Source organism: Passer montanus, unplaced genomic scaffold (assembly GCF_014805655.1).
Source record: "Passer montanus isolate IOZ18808 unplaced genomic scaffold, ASM1480565v1 scaffold114, whole genome shotgun sequence".
NCBI classification, from domain to species: domain Eukaryota; kingdom Metazoa; phylum Chordata; class Aves; order Passeriformes; family Passeridae; genus Passer; species Passer montanus.
The window spans coordinates 1,680,802-1,698,786 of record NW_024358058.1 but is presented as its reverse complement, the minus strand read 5'-3'; the positions used below and the strand labels follow the sequence as shown (position 1 = coordinate 1,698,786).

General features: G+C 52.5%; 2 protein-coding genes across 4 annotated transcripts; one reads left to right on the top strand and one right to left on the bottom strand.

The window, feature by feature from the left end:
* Positions 1 to 10,354: 10,354 nt before the first annotated feature.
* Positions 10,355 to 11,369, bottom strand: LOC120496383 (C2 calcium-dependent domain-containing protein 4B-like). The gene has a single exon (XM_039696778.1). It carries the CDS (start codon positions 11,339 to 11,341, stop codon positions 10,580 to 10,582), a length of 762 nt encoding a protein of 253 aa, XP_039552712.1. The 5' UTR covers positions 11,342 to 11,369; the 3' UTR covers positions 10,355 to 10,579.
* LOC120496384 lies at positions 11,022 to 15,348 on the top strand. 3 transcript variants are annotated; one of them, XM_039696781.1, is made up of 7 exons: positions 11,022 to 11,091; positions 12,789 to 12,869; positions 13,441 to 13,666; positions 13,807 to 13,949; positions 14,271 to 14,378; positions 14,550 to 14,714; positions 15,191 to 15,348. In XM_039696781.1, exons 2-7 carry the CDS (start codon positions 12,789 to 12,791, stop codon positions 15,197 to 15,199), a joined length of 732 nt encoding a protein of 243 aa, XP_039552715.1. In that variant the 5' UTR covers positions 11,022 to 11,091; the 3' UTR covers positions 15,200 to 15,348. The 3 variants fall into 3 exon arrangements, with proteins under 3 accessions (XP_039552715.1, XP_039552713.1, XP_039552714.1); XM_039696779.1 differs by lacking the exon at positions 11,022 to 11,091 and adding an exon at positions 11,337 to 11,482; XM_039696780.1 differs by lacking the exon at positions 11,022 to 11,091 and adding an exon at positions 12,627 to 12,699.
* Positions 15,349 to 17,985: the final 2,637 nt, after the last annotated feature.

Genomic DNA, 17,985 nt, shown 5'->3' with positions numbered 1-17,985 from the left:
GCCCCAAGGCTGCCAGAGCTCCAGGAGCTCTCAGGGCTGCTCAGGGTGGGGCTGTTGGGGTGGCTGTGCAGGGACAGGGGCTGCCCTGAGCATCCCTTCCAATTCAGGAGATTCCAGGATTCTAAGATTTGGCAGCTGCCTGTTCTGGCTCCTTGCATTCCCACAGGAACCAACCAAAACCTGTTGAAAACTACAAACAAATTTAGGGACACTTCAGTTCCAAAGACCTTGGGAAGTGCCCATGTCCCACCCAAACCAGCGTCCTGCCTCTCCTGCTGGACAGCAGCAAGGAGCTGCTGGAGATGGAGCAGAGCTCATGGGAAAGCTGAGGAGCTGCAGGAAATGGTGCTCCTTTGGAAGCCTTTCCTAAAAAAAAAAAAAATCAATCTTTTTCAGAAGGTGGAACATCTCACCCCAAATTTCTCCTCATTGTTTCCCTGGCACAGAAATGCTGATGGAGCTGAGTGCAAACTCCTTTTGGAGCCAGAGATGGGTCTGAGAGCAGCTCCAGGGCTGGGCTGGAGCTGAGCATGGAGCAGGATGGATGCCCTCCCTCAGGAATGGCTCAGGATCCACTGAGCTGCTCTGCAAAGGTGATGATGATGCCTGGGAGGGAGCAGCTGAAAAGGAGATTGGAGCCTCACTGCTGCTCTGAGCACCTGGAGGAGAGGTGTGAGGAGGATTTAGCTTAAAAAAACCCTGATCTGTTCCTTAGCTAAAGGAGGGTGGAGTTAAACTAAGACATGGAGGGGAAAGGAGAAGGAGGAAGAGAAGGAAACGGTGAAATAAATCAGATATAAGATGTTGGAGGAGAGAAATAAAACCAGGACAGGGGCTCTCAGCTGGTCACCAAGATGAAAAACCCACAGATATTTGAATTGTAGGGCAAGCAGCAATTTTCCTCTCTTAGCTCTGCTGGAAAGCCCTGAGTCAGGGACAGCAGAGGGCAGGGAAGGGCACTGGGCAGGACACTGGGACACAGAGTGAGGGATGGCACCAAGGGAAAGGGGGGATTCTGCCCCTCTGCCCCTGTGCTAGGTCCCTTCCCATCCAAAGCATTCCAGGATTCCAGGAGCTCCACCTGGGCACTCTGGGAAGGCAGGACCCCGTGGGCCCTATTAAAACAGGATTAATGATCCCTCTCAGCAGAGTGAGGAGCTCTGTGTGTAAACAATTTTTATTCCCAGGCCCACCAATCCATCCCTGGGTGTTGCTGGCAGTTTCCCAGTGCAGCTCAGGGATCAGCAGCTCCACCTGGCTGCCCAGGGATCCGAGCTGTCCCCTGGCCCCGGCGTCCTGGGGACCATTACCCCTGATTTGTTCCCTGGGTATCAATCACTGCTCCTCTTGGGCACCGTGCCTGGAACAACAGCAGTAAAACCCCAGCATAAACCCCCAGCCAGGATTCCTGCACTGACTGCTGCAGGCTGGGAAATGCAAGGGCCAGATCCTTGAGATGCTGCATTGTCTGGCCAGCATCCAGCAGATAAATAAACTGCTCTTTCATCTCTAGCCAGTGAATTGCCTCAATTAAAATCAGTATGATTAATCACAATAACTGGGAAGGGATAGGACCCAATTGATACATATTTATTGATATATATTAATATATATTTATTAAAATAGTAAAATATATTAATATAGTATTCATATGTATTAATATATTAACATATCTTTATCTGTTTATCTATTTATTAATATGTGTTATATATTTATTAGCATATAGTAATATATTTTTATTAATTATATGTATTTTACATATTTTATATATTATAATATATATGTATTTTATTAATTATATGTATTTTACATATTTTATATATTATAATATATATGTATTTTATTAATTATATGTATTTTACATATTTTATATATATTTATATAATAAAATATATGTAAGACATAATAATATATAACAATATAAGTAATTAATATAAATTAGTTAGAAAACAAATAGCAATAATAAAATAACATAGATATTCATTAGAGATAATTCTTTTATATTAATTTATAATATATTTATCTTATATAAGTTTATTTATATACCATATATATTATATTATATTATATTATATTATATTATATTATATTATATTAATTATATTATTATATTATATTATATTTGTTAATACAGATTTATCTCAGCCCTTCTGAGATAAAAACCTTGACTGAATCAAAATCCACACCAAAAGTATAAGCAAACTTGGCTAAAGTCATCTTCTTTGCCCAAATCCCAGGTACTGGCAGGAGCCCGAGGCAGCTGCAGATTCCTGCAGAGGAGGGGAGCAGAGGAGCTCTCTGCCTCAAGAACTGCAATCCTCCAGGGAGCCCGGGGCTTCAGCTGCCTCCAGCGCTTCCTCCTGGAGATCCTCCTGGGATTACAGGGAATCTGTGATCTCTGGGGTCACCTGCAGTGCCACTCAGCCCTGGGGGACATCAAAGGGACAGAGGGAGGGAGGAGAAATGTCACCATCATATTTTCTGAAAAATCCCTTTGCCCAGCATTCTTCTCCTGGGAAGGTGAGAAGCCTCAGAGAAAAAGGAAAACAATATTATCTCATTTGCTTCTCCTGCGTTTTGCTGCTTTCAAATGTGTTTGGAGATTGTTTATCCAACAGGTGATTGTTTCCTTGGCTTCATGTGAATTGTTTTGACCTAATAGCCAATCACAGTCAGACTGTGTTGAAACTCTAGAAAAAAAATCATGAGTTTTCATTAGTATCTTGTTAACCTTCTGTAAGTATCCTTTCTGTACTCTTTAGTATAATTCAGTTTAATATTCTTTAATGTAATATAATATCATAAAATAATAAATTAACATTCTAAGAAAATGGAGTCAAATTCATCTTTCATTCCTTCCTTCATCTGCGAACTCTGCAAATACAAGAGAGAAAGAATTCCCTGTCAGCTCCATCCATAAAAGCATTCCCTGCTGCTGAAGGGACTCAAAGCATCCCCTTGTTTCTCCTTCCTCTCTCCTCCTCCCACCTGCAGAGCTGGGGAACAGCAGCAGGGGGACGTGGAGCTGATGGAGCCAGGCCAGAGATGCTCCAGGCCTCCAGCTGGGAGCCCCTCTTCTGATTGTATTTCTCTCCTCCACATTTTTTATTTCATCTTTCAGTTTCCTTCTCTTTCTTCTTCTCCTTTCCCCTCTGTGTTTTAGTTTAACTTCAACCCTGGAGCCCCTCTGCTCTGAGCCAGGCTGGCAGAGCAGGGGCTGCTCCCCTGGACAAGAGAAGGCTCCAGGCAGAGCTCAGAGCCCCTGGCAGGGCCTGAAGGGGCTCCAGGAGAGCTGCAGAGGGACTGGGGACAAGGCCTGCAGGGACAGGAGCCAGGGAATGGCTGCCAGAGAGCCTTAGCTGGGATATTTGTGCTGAGGCAAACCCCCTTCCTGCTGGGCAGCTCTGGGTGAGCTGCACCTTGTGTGCCTCAGTTTCCCCAGAATTTTGGCTGTCTCTGCAGAGCTCAGGTGCGTGCGGGTGGAGCCCTCCCTGCCCAGCCCAGGAGTTGCACAGGTGAAGCCTTTTTGGGGGCAGAAATGTTGATATTCCCATGTAAACCCTGTTTGAGGGCAGGAGGGGTCTGCACAGAGCCCCTTCAGCCCCCTCCCTGCTCCATCCCCTCCTGTCTCTGATACCCCAAGGATTCCCAGCCCCTGGAGCAGCCTCCAGTGGGGCACAGAGGGGAGCTGGGCACAGCAAAGTGCAGCTGTCACCGGGAGTGGTTTGGGTTGTTTCATCCCCCAGCAGCTCCAGACTCTCCAGAGCTTCACCAAACATTGTTTTCATCAGGGACAGAGCAGCCCACACCACCTCTCCTCCTTTACCCACTAATGAAACACATCTCCAGCTAAATTAAATTCTCCCTCACAGCACACGAAGCCCTGAGGGCAATTAAAGAAACGTAATGAATCTGCTTTTTTTTCTTTTTTTTTTTAAGGCAATTAATGTGAAGCAGCTAAGGTGAACTGTGTATCTTTAAAAATGACTCATGACTCCAAAAATGACTCCAAAATGGCTTTGTTGGGGGAGCACTGCTGGGTTAGGAGTTCTTGCAGCACTTTCACGTGCAGCTGCCCATGAGAAGGTGGGTGGGAGCAGCAGCTGGTCTCCAGAGGACCATAATTCAGCCTTGCTGATGGAGATGTGCAGTTGTCACCTCTGCTGAGCTTCTCAATTCCCTCCCTGGCTGCCCTCACACGAATCCTAAGAGATACAGAGAGAAGGCTGAAGGGCAGAGGTTTGGCACAGACAGCTTTGGACAGATCCCAGGGATCCAGGAGTGGTCAGAGGTTGGAGATAACTCTGAGAAATGCCAGCAAAATCTAAGGATGAGCTGATAGAATAAATTAAAATTACATTTTTAACTTAGATCTAGTCATATTTGTTTCTCTTTAGTGGTGGAAAGAAATGGGTTAAAATGATAAGGGAAGGGAAGTAATTTTAGAATGTCCAGCTCTTAAAACTGTCTGGAACCAAGGCAGCTGCTCACACACAGCAAAAACCACCTGGAAAGGGACCATTAATCCCATTTCTGCAGCAGCAGAGCTGTCCCTGGGTCTGGTCCTCCCAGGCTGTGAGCTCAGGGGATCCTGGAATGGTTTGGGTTGGGAGGGACCTTAAATCCCACCTCATCTCACCCCTGCCATGGCAGGGACCCCTTCTGTTGGATTATGGGCTTTTTATCCCCATTTTTTTTTCTGAGGTTTCTTTTTTGAGGGGTTTTTGTTGTTTGTTTTTTTTTTTAGGTTTTTTTTTTTTGGTTGGTTGGTTTTTTGGGTTTTGGGCTTTTTTTTAGTTTTTTGGGGGTTTTGGGGGGGGTTGGGCTTTTTTTTTTGTGTGGGTTTTTTTTTTTTTTTTTTTTTTTGGTTTTTTTTGGTTTTTTTTTGGGTTTTTTTTTTTTTTTTTTTTTTTGAGGTTTTTTTGAGGTTTTTTTGAGTTTTTAAACTGTCTCTCAGTTGTCCCATCTCTGGGTCAGAAAATGGCATAATTCAACAACCTTCCACCATCCCAGGCTGCTCCAAGCCCCATCCAGCCTGGCTTTGGGCACTTCAGGGGTCCAGGGGCACTGGGCAGGTGCCCCTGGCACAGCTGCTCTGCAGGAGGAGGGCTCAGCTGGGACACCCAGAGCAGAATTTATCCCAGGCTCTGCTTTTGGCAGCTTTGCCCCTCAGGTTCTGGAGCACTCAGGAGCTGAATTCCCACCCAGCCCTGGAGCCACAGCAGGGTCCTGCTGGCAGGGGACTCCTCCAGCTCCTCCGAGCTGTGCCAAAGCTGCTCCCACTGCTGGGGGCTGGAATTGGCCCAGGGGAGGCTCCAGCTCAGCCAGGGAAGATCTGCAGGGGCTGCTCCTGTTTCCAGCACAGGGCAGAGCCAGGGAGCTGCGTTTCCCTTTGCTTTTGCTCATTATCCACGTGGATAAAACAAGCTGGAAAGCACAATAATTTTGTTCCACACTCTGCCTTGGCACCTCCCACGATCTGACCCTCAGAGGAGCAGGAGCTGCTTTGTTCATTTGGGGCTGTTTTCCTTCCTCCTGATGCCTCTTCCACGAGCTTGTCTGGACATGGGGGAGTCTCAGCCCACAGCTGTGCCCACCCTTGGGGAAAGCAGCACTTGCAAGAAATCATTTTCCCAGCCTTGGGGGTTTTTTTTTGCACAGCCTGGAGACCTTTCCATGCTGGAAGAGCTTCTCCTGGTGTTAAAGCAGCAGTTCTTGCAGGAGCACAGAGCCCTGGGGAGCTCTGTGGTGCTCCTGGTGCTTGTTCAGCATGCCAGGGTGGGAGAGGATTCCCAGGAGCAGCTTCACAACACCACAGGTGGCTGCCCAAGGACAGAGGGAAGGAGGAGGATGTGCATTAATCCGTGTCAACTGCTCTTTTTCCTGTGTCCAACAAATCAATAAATCCTGGCTGGAAATAAAATCATTACTTGCCTCCTCTCGTGTGCCAGCTCAGCACAGAGCTGGAGATGCCAAAGGAAAGGGATGTGGATTGTTCCAGCTGGATTTATGGAACGGCTGGAGAGGGTTGGCACGGAGCTCAGGGCAAGGTTCTTGCCCCCGAGGGTGCTGGCACTGCCCAGGCTGCCCAGGGAATGCTCCCAAGGCTGCCAGAGCTCCAGGAGCTCTCAGGGCTGCTCAGGGTGGGGCTGTTGGGGTGGCTGTGCAGGGACAGGGGCTGCCCTGATGGTGATGGTGAGACCCCACCTGCAGAGCTGCCCCAGCCCTGGGGCCAGCACAGGGAGGAGCTGGAGCTGCTGGAGAGAGTCCAGAGGAAGCAGCGGGATGGGCAGAGGGATGGAGCAGCTCTGCTGGGAGGAAAGGCTGGCACAGCTGGGATTGCTCACCTGGAGAAGAGAAGCTCTGGGGTGAGCTCACTGTGGCCTTCCAGGACCTGACAGGAACCTGCAAGAAAGAAGGAGAAACTATTTCCAGGGACCTTGAGGGACAGGAAAAGGGGAAATGGCTCCCCACTGACAGAGAGTAGGTTTAGATTGGATATTAGGAAAAAAATTCTTCCTTGTGAGGGTGGGCAGGCCCTGGCTTGGGGTGCCCAGAGCAGCTGTGGCTGCCCCTGGATCCCTGGCAGTGCCCAAGGCCAGGCTGGACAGGGCTGGGAGCAGCCTGGGACAGTGGGAGGTGTCCCTGCCATGGCAGGGGTGGAATGAGATTATATTAAAGTTCCTTCCAGCCCAAATCAGTCTGGGATTCTGTGAAGAGCAACAAATGCTCACGGTGAGGTTTGAAGTCACCCCAAGGAGGGAGCACAGGCAGGATTTTTCCTGCTCCAAAGAACCCCAGTTCTTGGAGCATCTGAAGGGAAAAGCACAGAGCTGGCTGCACTCCGAGCTGGGGACAGAGGTCCTGCAGCTGAGCCAGGCTGGAAAAGTGGTTTGTGCCTGTGAGCAGGGCTGAGAAGAGAGCAGCTGCTGCCCCGAGGCTCCCAGGGCTCTGCCCAGCAGGAATGCTGAGCTTTTCCCGGAGCCACGCGAGCACAGCCCGCCTGTCAGGTGTTTGCAGTAATGGGAAAAGGCAAACAAAGCCATTCAGGGAACAAATGAGGATAAATCCAGGCACTTCTACCTGCTCACAAACAGCCTGCCAGCTGAGGAACTGAAATGCAACCCCCTGGAGAAGCTGGAGCATCCAAGCACTGCTGAAGCTGCAGTGCAGGAGGGTGCTGGAGGGCAGAGAAGGGGTGTCAGGGGGGTCAGAGGGATGGAAGGACAGATAAACTGGGCCAGGGAGGTGCACATCGTGGAACCAGGTGGGAAACTGCATGCCCAGGCCCATGGGAATGAAGAACATCCTGGTGTCCTTCCCTGTGTGCTCCGGCTGGGACTCCAGCCTGCAGCAGACTGGGTCATAGCCAGAGCCTGACCTTTGCAGCCCCAATTAGCTGGGAGAGGAGCTGTGCAGCTAATGAGCCCGTGAAAGGATTTATCTCAGCCCCAGGCACCAGCACTGACTGTAAATTCCTGGCACAGGCAGCAGCTCCCTATCGATCCCAGCAAGGCTGAGTGCTCCCCAGCATAAAAATCACAGGGAAATGGGATTTCTCCATGAGATTTCTTTGCTGCTGCTTGGGTGCCTGTGAGACCTCCTTGTGCTCAGTGTGGCCAAAAGCCACCTGCAACAGGTGACATTGTTGTTGATAGTCAGAATTGGAGGTTGTTGATAGCCAGAAATTGTCACCCCTTGGAGGGGGGTGTGACCTGGGATGGCAGCAAACTGGTTGGGGGAAAAGAAGAGAAGGAATGGATCATGAATTCCACAGGATTCAGTGGGAATTCTGGAGAACAGGGAGGAGAGAACCTGAAGGATGCACTGGAGACCCTGGGACCAAAGGGAAGAGCTGTCGATTTTTCCTGATACAGTTTGCAGGGATTTCACTGGGAAACACTCTGGGTATCTGCCCAGTTTAACTGGTTTTCTTGAAATAACCTGGTGCCAGAACATTGCAGAAGGGTCACAGGGAGGGAAGAGGGGTCTCAGTCTCACAGCTGGGGACAGGGTGCAGAGGATCTGGGGAGCTGCAGAGGATTTAGAGCCCAGCCCCCCAAACTCAGGAGCTGGGAATTGGTTCCTGCTCTGATTCCCCCTCCTGGCAGCCAGGCGTGGTTGGTGCTGCTCAGAGCGTGGGATGAGGAGGGATAATTAGCCCTGAGCTTTCCTCTACCTGCAGGAGGCTGGAAGGAAATTCTGAGTCAGACCAAAACAACATTTAGAAAATGTAGCAGGCCCAGGCAGGATGATCAGTGGCTGGTAATGACAATTTATCTTGTCGCATCTCGGTACCTCCTGTTGTAACGTCCTCCCTGCCTGGTTTGCAGGGAAAGGGCAGCCTGTAAATCTCAGAGGCACTGGGAGATACTGTCCTTCTCACTTCACAGGCTGGAGAGGTGCCTTGAGCTGGAACCTGGCAGACAGAGGCACAATTCCACCACAGAGCACCTTTGCTGTGCTGCAGGGAATTTGTTTCCATCCTCATTCAGCCCCAGCTCCACTCCTGCCAGGGAACAACTCCCACTGCCAGCAATTCCCACTGCAACCGTTTTAAACAATCCTAGAACCCGTGATTCTCTCCAGGCTGATCATCCCCACGCTGGCACACCCAGAGGAAATTCATCTTGCACCATGGCAGGCTGCAGGAACACATAATATTTCTCCCCTTGGGAAATCCTGCAAGGGTACCAGAGAAATGGGTACTGGGAACTGGTACTGGAACTGGAACTTGAACTGGGAACTGGTACTGGAACTGGTACTGGGAGATGGTACTGGAACTGGGAACAAGGACAAACAAAGCCCTGCAACCCACCTGGGAAGCAGAGAGGATTTCTTCCTATTTTGTAGAAAGATAAAGGACATTTTTAAAAGTTCCTGGGAGCTCAGGAAGGTCCCCAAGAGAGGAATAAAGCCCAGGAGTGGCAGCTCCCCGTGCCCAGGTTTAACTGGTAAATACAGCAGGTTCGGTCAGCTCCAGGGGAGTTGTTTCCATGTTTTCCCCAGGAGATGCTGAGCCAGTCAGACAGAGGCACTGCTCTGCAGTAGCTTGAGCATCAGAGGAGAGAGGAGAGAGGTTTACAGGAGCGTGGCTTAATTCCCAGCCGCCTGTCAGCTCGGAGCACACACATGTTCAGCTCTCACAGCCCAAGTAACTGATAAGAGCTCGTTTATTAATCCCTGGTAACTCAATCTGCCCTCCCAGCCCCAAGTGCTGAGCAGAAACCATGCCCTCAGGAGCTGGAGATCAATTTAAATTTCCAGAGCCTCGGTCCCTGACTCACTCCATAGTGCCAGTGCTCCTCAGAATAAGCAGGGAGTGGATTTTCTGTCACATCCCTGATCCCAGCTCCCCTTCCAGCAGTGCTGGCTGCCACATCCTGCTGTGCTGGAGTCATGGACAGGAGCTGTGCAGGGGGACACGTCTGACCAGCTCCCACCCCTCCACCAGCACTGGGAGGGATCCTCTGGATGCTGAGATGCTGGTGTTTCCATGCAGCCCCATCCAGGGCTCCTTGTGCTCATCCCTGGTGCTCACTGCAGGAAAAGCTCCCTTGGAAGTGGCAGCTCCAAGAGTGAGCTGAGAGTCGAACCAGACTGGAGGGATGAGGAAAACAAAGTCACTGACGTGGCCCAGGTGACACAGCCACAGAGGGGTGGGAGGAAAACCGGGTTAATGACTGCCTGGTTAATGGCCCACATGCAAATCCTGATTGCTGCTCGTGCAGGGGCCTCAGAGACTCCCAGCACTCCTGGACCGGCTCCAGCCCTCCCAGTTGCACCTCTCAGGGGTCTCCTGGAGAATCAGAGCCCTGGAAGGGGAGCTGGCAGCAGCCCAGCACTGCTGACACTGCTTCAGCAGCCCCCAAACGCTGCTGACCATGAACTCTTTAATTCTGGCACTGCAGGTTCTGCTGCTCAATAAAAGCAAAAAAAAAAAAAAATTCCATTTATGAGGGAACAGTCAATAAAGTGAGACTTGCTTATCACAGCTGGTTAGGAGTGGTTGGAAACTGCACCCTCTGGAATGGTGAGGGGTCACTGTTTCAGGACAGCTGCAGTGTCCTGGAGCTGAGGTCCCTCCTGCAGGGCTGGGACAGAGACCCTGACATGCTCAAGCTCCCCAGGTTATGGCCACAAAGCTGGAAAGTGGATGTGGTCACTCTTCCCTCCTGGCCTGCTGCAGCTCCCGGGGCTCAGTGTCCCCTGCTCTGCATTCCAGCAGTGTCAGCCCATCAAGAACCTGCTCTCAGGAGCTGCTGAGCCTGGGGGTAAAACAGGACAGGGTGCTGGGGCCACCAAAACACCCTGGTGACAGCTGAGTGCTGGCACAAGAAAGAAAAAGGAGAGGACGACAGCTCAGATGAAACGTCTGCACTTTTATTGAGGCTCTGAACAGTCACAAACCCACAGCCCGTCTGCTCCCCAGCACTGCTGTGCCCTGTGGCAGTGTCACCTCAAGGCGGTCCCCTCGGGGAAGGTGACACCCTGATGCTCTCGGCACTCTGAGGCATTGACAGAAGTCTCTCCCCCAGGTCTGTAGGGAACCTCAGCTCCTGGGAGCTGCTTTGGAGGATCAGTGGAGAGTGAAATGCCCAGGCTTGAGCTGCCGCGGGTGGACAAGGTGCCTCCTGAGGATCCTCTGGAACAAATTCCTCCTGGCTGTCACCACGGGGAGCTCCAGGGAGCTGCTCCGCGGGCAGTTCGTGCCCAGGAGCCTCCTGTCCCTCCTCCCTGCCTCTCGGCTTTCCAGAGCCTCTGTTGTTCGGATGTCTCTGGCACATCTGGGCAGGGGAAGCCCTGCTGGGGTCGGGCTGCTTCCATCGTCCTTGTGACCGCTGGCACGGGGACTTGCCTGCTTGCGGTCCCTCTGGCTTCCTCCCATCCCGGAGTCTTCCTCAGCAGCAGGAATCCCGGGGTGTCTGCAGCAGGGACCCCGGGGGTGGCCTGAGCCCGAGTGAAAAAACGCCTCCTCGCTGGTGACCTGCGGGCTCCGCCCCAGGGTGACAAAGCCGTACGGGGTGGTGACCTTGGGGAGGTGCGGCAGGGACAGAGCTGCCCAAGCCGTGGGGTCTGGGTTGGAGCTGGGTGAGTTCCAGGAGGGTGAGTTAGAGCCGTGCTCGTCCCGCGCTGCTGGGTCCCAGCTGCTCCTCCAAGCCGTCCCCTTGCCTGAGCATCTCCGCTCCTTGTGGATGCCCAGGGGCGGGATAACAAACTGCGGGATGCGGTCGGGGGTCACCACGTGGAAGAAGATGCCTCTGGAGCCGCTGCCCTGGAGCGCGGGGGGACAGAGGGTGGCCATGGTGGCCCCGAGGGCTGGCTGGGCAGCGCTGGCCATTTATGCTCCGCGGCCACCCCCGGCTGGTGACGCGCGGTGACGGCAGCGCCAGGTCCCCGCCAAGGTCCAGCGGCCGCCGGGACACGGGGCAGGCAGATGGATGGATGGATGGATGGATGAATGGATGGATGGAGGGGACAGGTGAGGACACGGCGCTGCCGCTGTCACGCAGGGCCACCGGCTGTGTCACCCACGAGGCGCAGGAGCGGGATGAGTCACCAGCCGTGGGCACCAGGTGGAAGGGGCAGCCGGGAGCGGCAGACAAACACTTCAGCTCTGTCTAGCAAAGCTCCCGTCGGGAAACGCTCCGGCCCACGCCATCCCCGCAGCCAGCGGCGGCTCCAGCCACCGCAGCTCCCTCCTCCACCCCGGGCCGGCTCCTTCCCGCAGCATCCCTGCGCTCCCATCCCGCTGGGCTGGCACCGAGGGGGTGCGGATGCCGTGGGACACAGAGAGAAAAACGGCAAGCTTTTCTCACAGCGGCTTGTGAGAACTTTCAGGGAGTTGTAAGGACGTGATAACTTGTTAGTTAAACAATCTGCTGGTGGTTTTTTTCTACTTCATCTTTCTGTTCTTCTCAAGGACGGCGAGTGAGGAAGGTGTTTTGTTAACTAGCCAGTCAAATAGAATGTATCGTAGCACTCGATAAAAACCGTGTGGTTCTCTTGAATAAAGCCTTTGTTCTTCCTACAGTCCTGCCTCTCACCTGGTCCTGCGTCATTCCTGGTGCAAGAGTGACAAGAAGGGACAGCCTCAGGCAGTGGGGAAGAGGCTCTGTGCCTCCCGCAGGAGGGAGGATGAGGAGGATGAAGCTGCTCTTTAAGCTCTGCCTTTCCCCCTGTGCAGCAGGGCTGGGAGGGGTTTCCTGGCACTCTCAGGGGGATAACCGTGGCTTTAGGGTGGCTCTTGCTGGGAAGATGATGCAGACAGGAACACCAGCTCCATCTCTGTGCCGGCACGGAGCAAGGGGGATAAAGAGGGGCCTCCCCTCACCTGGGAGCAGTTTCTCCCTCCCCTGGGGGCTCAGCAGGGCACGTTCTGGCATCTCATCACCTTCAGCTCTTTGCACCCGCACAGAGCAAGGGGAGAGATCTCAAATCAGAGCCTTGGCAAGCTCCAGGAGACCTCAAACGGAGAGAAAATGAGCCCCTAACCGAGAGCCCTTAATTATCCCAGTGCTGATAGCAGGGGAGCCCCCAGCTGAGGGCCCTGGGCTGCCCCACCAATTAGCAGAGCCAGCAGCTCATCAGGGTGACGAGGAGCAGATGGGGCAGGGCCTATAAGTGCCCTGAAGGCCACAGGGGGGTTAAGCCAGGTTTGTTTCCAGTCTCGGCTCTAGGGAGCAGCCCCCAAAGCAGGTCTGGCCACTGCCCGACGGGTGGCTTGTGCTGGGGGCACTCTCAGAGCTGGGCTGGAGTCTCTGACAGTTCTCTTTCTCCCTGTCCAGATGAGGCCACCCACCAGCAGTGATTCCTTCTCCAGCAGGCTCCTGGGCCAGATCCTTCAGCTCAGCTTGGTCAAGTACCCGGTGAGTGGGGCTGGGCCTGGGGAGGGGGTGGCTGAAACCTCAACACTGGCAGGTTCTGGGGGTTTTCTGCCAGGTAATTTATTTCAGTCTTTCTGTGTTATTAGACATTGGGAAGGAATTCCTCCCTGTGAGGGTGGGCAGGCCCTGGCCCAGGGTGCTCAGAGCAGCTGTGGCTGCCCCTGGATCCCTGGCAGTGCCCAGGTTGGATGGGGTTTGGAGCAGCCTGGGACAGTGGAAGGTGTCCCTGCCCAAGATAAGGTGTGGAATAGGTGGTCCTTAAGGCCCCTTCCAGCCCAAATAATTCCATGGTTTTTCCTCTGCCTTCCTCCCTATCTCAACTTTTTGTCCTTAACCTTGCCTTGCTCCCCTTCAGCTTTTGGTGGCTTCAGCATTCCCATTTCTCTCCCTCTCTGGGCCAGAAGAAATGTGAGGGTTTTGGTAATAAAGTACAGCCCAACAGGTTCTGGCTGAAGTTGGTCCCAGTTTTAGGGGAAAGCAGAGTTTAAGGCTATCCCTGAGGGCTCTAAACACCTGGAAGTTCTCCCATGTGCTGATGGAGCTGTCTTTGCAGCTGAAGCTCCTTCAGAAAGCCTCTGGCTGGATTGGATTGGTGCTCCCTGTCGAGACCATCAGGAGCAGGCTCTGTCCCTCATCCCAGTCCTCCTCCAGGCCTGGGCTCCTGGCCAGGAAGCGCCGGGGGAAGCTCCTGCGCCTGCTGCTCTCCCTGACTCCCACCAGGGTCCAGACCTTCCTGGGCTACCTCCCAACCGACTGGGGCCACAGCAACATGTCCAAGGGTAAGAGCTGGGGCCTCCTGGAACGCCTGGAGGCTCTGCAGCTGGGAGGAGCACAGTATGGCATTCCTGCAGGGAATGCAGGAATGAAACCTGCTGCATTTGTTCTGGTGTGTGATTGTGCCTCCTGTGAATCCCTGCAGAGATCCAGGAGGCTCCCATCAACCCAGCCAGCAAAGCCAGCAAGAGGAAGAGGGATGATGTGGCTCTGGAGCAGCAGGAGTCCTGGTTTGTGATGCTGGAGAGGGATTTGCCAGAGGATGACTCTGAAGACCCCACGTATGAGGTGAGATGTTGTGCCTGCTGAGCAATTCCAAGATGGTTTGGCCTCTGTGTGGGTTCCTGTGGAGGAGCCTGTAGAGGTTTCCTTCCCTGTCCCTTCTTTGAGGGCACAGGGTGCCCAAGGAGCACTTGACCATCAGCCCAGCACTGTCTGGGAGCTGGAGGTGCCCCACTCATCCCTGAGGTTTCCCTTTGGTCAATGTCCCTGCAAGGCAGCACCCCTGTCATGCTTGGCTGTGGCTCCCAGTGCTGTTGGGACAGGACTGGAGTGTCCTTCCCCACGCTGTCCCTTCCTCAGAGCCTCCCTTTGCCTCTTTCCCCCCAGCCCTCTGAGCTGGAGTCGGACACTGACGAGTACCACTCCCAAAATGACACAGACCTGGAGCTGGAGGAGCAGGGTGGGGTCACTGTGCTGGAGCTCGCAGCTGTCCAGGTGAGTGTTCCTGCTCCAGTCCTGGGGACAGCATCAATCCCGGGCTGCCAGGATTCCCCTCAGCCCCTGGCTGCAGGAGTAGGCAGCCTGGGCTTGCTCTGATCTCAAGTCCATTAATCCCACTAGATTTTGTGCTGCTCTGACCATGTCCCTGTGCCACACACCCCCCAGGGCTCCATGTTGCCCCCAGAGCTGGGAGCAGAGGATCCAGCTGTGCCCAGCAGTGGGGGAGATGCTCCAGATGTGACCAATGATGATGCCCAGAAGCCACAAGGGGATGAGAGCAGTGAGCAGGAGACTGACACAGCCTGTGACACCAGCTCGTCCCAGGATGGGGTAAGGACCCTTGGGACAATCCCACCCTCTGAGTGTGGTTCAGGGGAAGTCCCCAGGCTCTGAGCCTTTGTCCCAGAGCTCTGCTGCCAAGGGAAGGGGTTGGAGGGGCTCCAGTCCCTGTGCAGGGACACAGCCTGAGTCCCCAGGTGTTGGTGGGATGGTGCTGGGTGTGCCCAGTCACCAGTGTGTGACAGCAGTGCCACATGCCAACTTCTGGCACCTCTGTCCCAGGGTTGCCACAAGCCTTTTGTGACTCCTTGCCCCGGGTATTTTGCAGCAGAAAATAGGGAGAATTTGTGGGAGTTCTTCACCACAAGCAGCTTCCCCCTCACTGCTCTGGTCCCAAAACACTGCTGGCTGCCCTCCTCCTTCCCAGGAAGCTGCTGCTGCCATGGGAAGTGGAGGGTGGAGTGTTGCTTTGTCCCCAGTGTCAGTGAGGGCAGGCAGTCCTATGGGGAAAATCTCCTGTTTTCCAGGAAAACTAGGAAGCCTGACTTGTGCACCTGGACCTCCTGGGGCTGCAGAGTGCCTGACTCCCTGGGACAGCTGTGTCCCTGAGGAAGATGTCCAGTTAAATGCTGTGTTCATGTTGTTTGTGTCCTTTTTCTGAAGCTTATAATAAAATTGCCCTATTTTTTCACATGAACTGGGCTCTCTCGGCTGTCAGTACCTGGAGCTGGCATTATGGGGTGTGGGGCTTTCCAGGGGGACCTTTCCCTCTCCTCCCTCCTGGGAAGAAGGGGTTCCTCAGGGTGCCTGGGAAGGGGAGTGACTCTGGGAATGCTGGAATGTGATGGGGGGGAGAAATGAAGGCTGGACAGCCCTGGGGCTTTCCATGGGGCAGCCCCTGAGCTTGGACCCCCAGTCTGCTCCTGGGCTGGCTGGTGCCTCCAGGAAATCTCCCTCTCTTCTGGCATCTCCAAGAACACTGGAATAAGCCAAGGAGTGTGACACAGAGAGGCTGTGTTTTGTTGTGAGCACTTGAGGTTTTCAGTTTCTATTTTGTCTGCTCTACCTGGGAGCTGTGCACAGAACTTCTCCCTCTCCATGGATGTCTGAGGAAATAGGGATTTTTGGGGTCTGGAAAAGCAGGCTGGAATCAAGAAGTGCCTGAATGTGACCCAGAGCTCTGGAGAGACCTGAGGTTGCCCAGTGCTGGAGCTGTTGCCTGGATCGGGTCCCAAAATCTGAGGCTGCAAAGAGCAGCAGCTCCTCCAAATGTGGGTGAGGGAACAGGAGCAGCTCAGGGCTTTGGATCCCTGCTCAGGGCATGCCTGAGGCTGTGTCTGGCACCACTGCCTGGAGCTGGCTTTGTGTGGGAATCCTCTGGGATGACAATGCTCAGAGTGCTGAAATGAACCATGTTTCTCCAGCAGGGCTGTGGGGCTGAAGGAGCTGAGCTCAGTTTGGTTTAACCAGGGTGGGCCAGGCCAGCTGAGATCTGCCTGTGACTGTGCCTGTGCTTGCCCCAAGCTTCTGAAGGAACAGAAACCCTCTGAGGGGACAGAGGAGCTGAGCTGCCCAAGGTTGTGCTTGTGTCCCAACACCTGTGGGCTGCAGGAAGGAGTGGAAGCTCAAAATCCCAGTGAGTTTCAAGGCAGGGAAGGGGAAGGGAGGGGTCCTGGCCCCAGACCCTGCTGGGATCAGGGATCTTAGTGTCAGGTTTATTAAAGGTTGTCCTGCCTGTCAAAGCAGCCCCATGGTGGCTTTTCCTGCAGGATTTCACTGATGTTTCCAAAGCCTTCTCTGACCAATGAACTATGGGAATAAATCACATAGATTCTGTTTTCTTCATGGTGGAAAAAAAAAAGGCTATTCTTTCTTCACATAACTCCTTTTCATACAGTTTTACAGACCTTGTGTGTGATTCTAATTGGTAAGTAGATTTCTTGCTAATTACATTTATTGGTTAGCAACAAGTTGTTATTCTGTATTGACTGGTCACTTAAACTCTCTGTGTGTATGTGCAGGGAAAGTTGTTTGTGGAAGACAGAAAAATAAAAACGAATGGGGTAAAAACAGTTTATACAGGTATTTTCTTCACGGTGGAAAAAAAAGGCTATTCTTTCTTCACATAACTCCTTTTCATACAGTTTTACAGACCTTGTGTGTGATTCTAATTGGTAAGTAGATTTCTTGCTAATTACATTTATTGGTTAGCAACAAGTTGTTATTCTGTATTGACTGGTCACTTAAACTCTCTGTGTGTATGTGCAGGGAAAGTTGTTTGTGGAAGACAGAAAAATAAAAACTAATGGGGTAAAAACAGTTTATACAGGTGCAAGTTGATTTTTTTTTTTATTCAGGAATAGATTTTTATGTTAATGAACTGCTCACACCAGAATTGCTTTACATGGAAACTTGCAAAATGCTAGCTTGACTTAGAAGAAATTACAGAAATGATCAGGCCAGAGCAGGCCTGATTTCATAAGGCTTTTCTTTAGAATTTTTCTGCCTTACTGCAACAGTGAATCACTTAAAGGTGGAAATTCTGGAGCTTTAAATCTATGTCTGGGTTAGGACACCTCTCCTAGAGCTGCAGCCCTTGGACTCCTCTCTGGCCCTCTAAAATTGACTTTACAGCTCTGGCCAGAGATCCAGCACTGGGTACTTGTGCCTCTGCTCCAGCAGGGCATGGCTTGGACCAGGCAGGGCTGTTTTTTCTCTCAGGTTGGTTTTGTGCACCATTTACAGTCCTGAGTGATGAAACTCAAGCATTCAAAGCTGCAGTGCCTGGTATCTGGTATTATCTGCAGCCACAATAGCTCTGCTTTCATTATTGCTGAGTAACAGCAAGAATTTTTTTTTTGTTAAAGGTTGATAAAGGAGCTGATCCTGCAGCTCCTGGATATTATTCTGGGCTCAGCATTAATTCAGGTGCTCCTTGTTTGTGTACAAGAGCTCTCCCATTCTCTGCAGCAGAAATTAATAAAACATCCTTCACAAAGCTCACTCTGGAATCTGGGCTGGCTTTTCCTCTTGCTCCTGAGCTCTAGGAGTCCTGGATGTGGGGATGAGGGGCAGACTTGGTTCCTTGCCTGGGCTGCAGAGTGATGCTGTTCTGTGGTAAGGAAGGAAACCACCCTAAATCTGCCTCTGAGTTCATCTGCAAATTAATTCTGAGCTCCCAGGCCTTGAGCTGGAAGCTTTAGGAAGAAGAGACCTCCTGAGCTGGGCCTGGAGGAAGTAAATGGCTTGGGGAAGCAGCTGCAGAGCTGTTTGATCGCAAGGTCACCCCTGAGTCCAGCCCCAGCAGGTAGTGCCTGTCTGT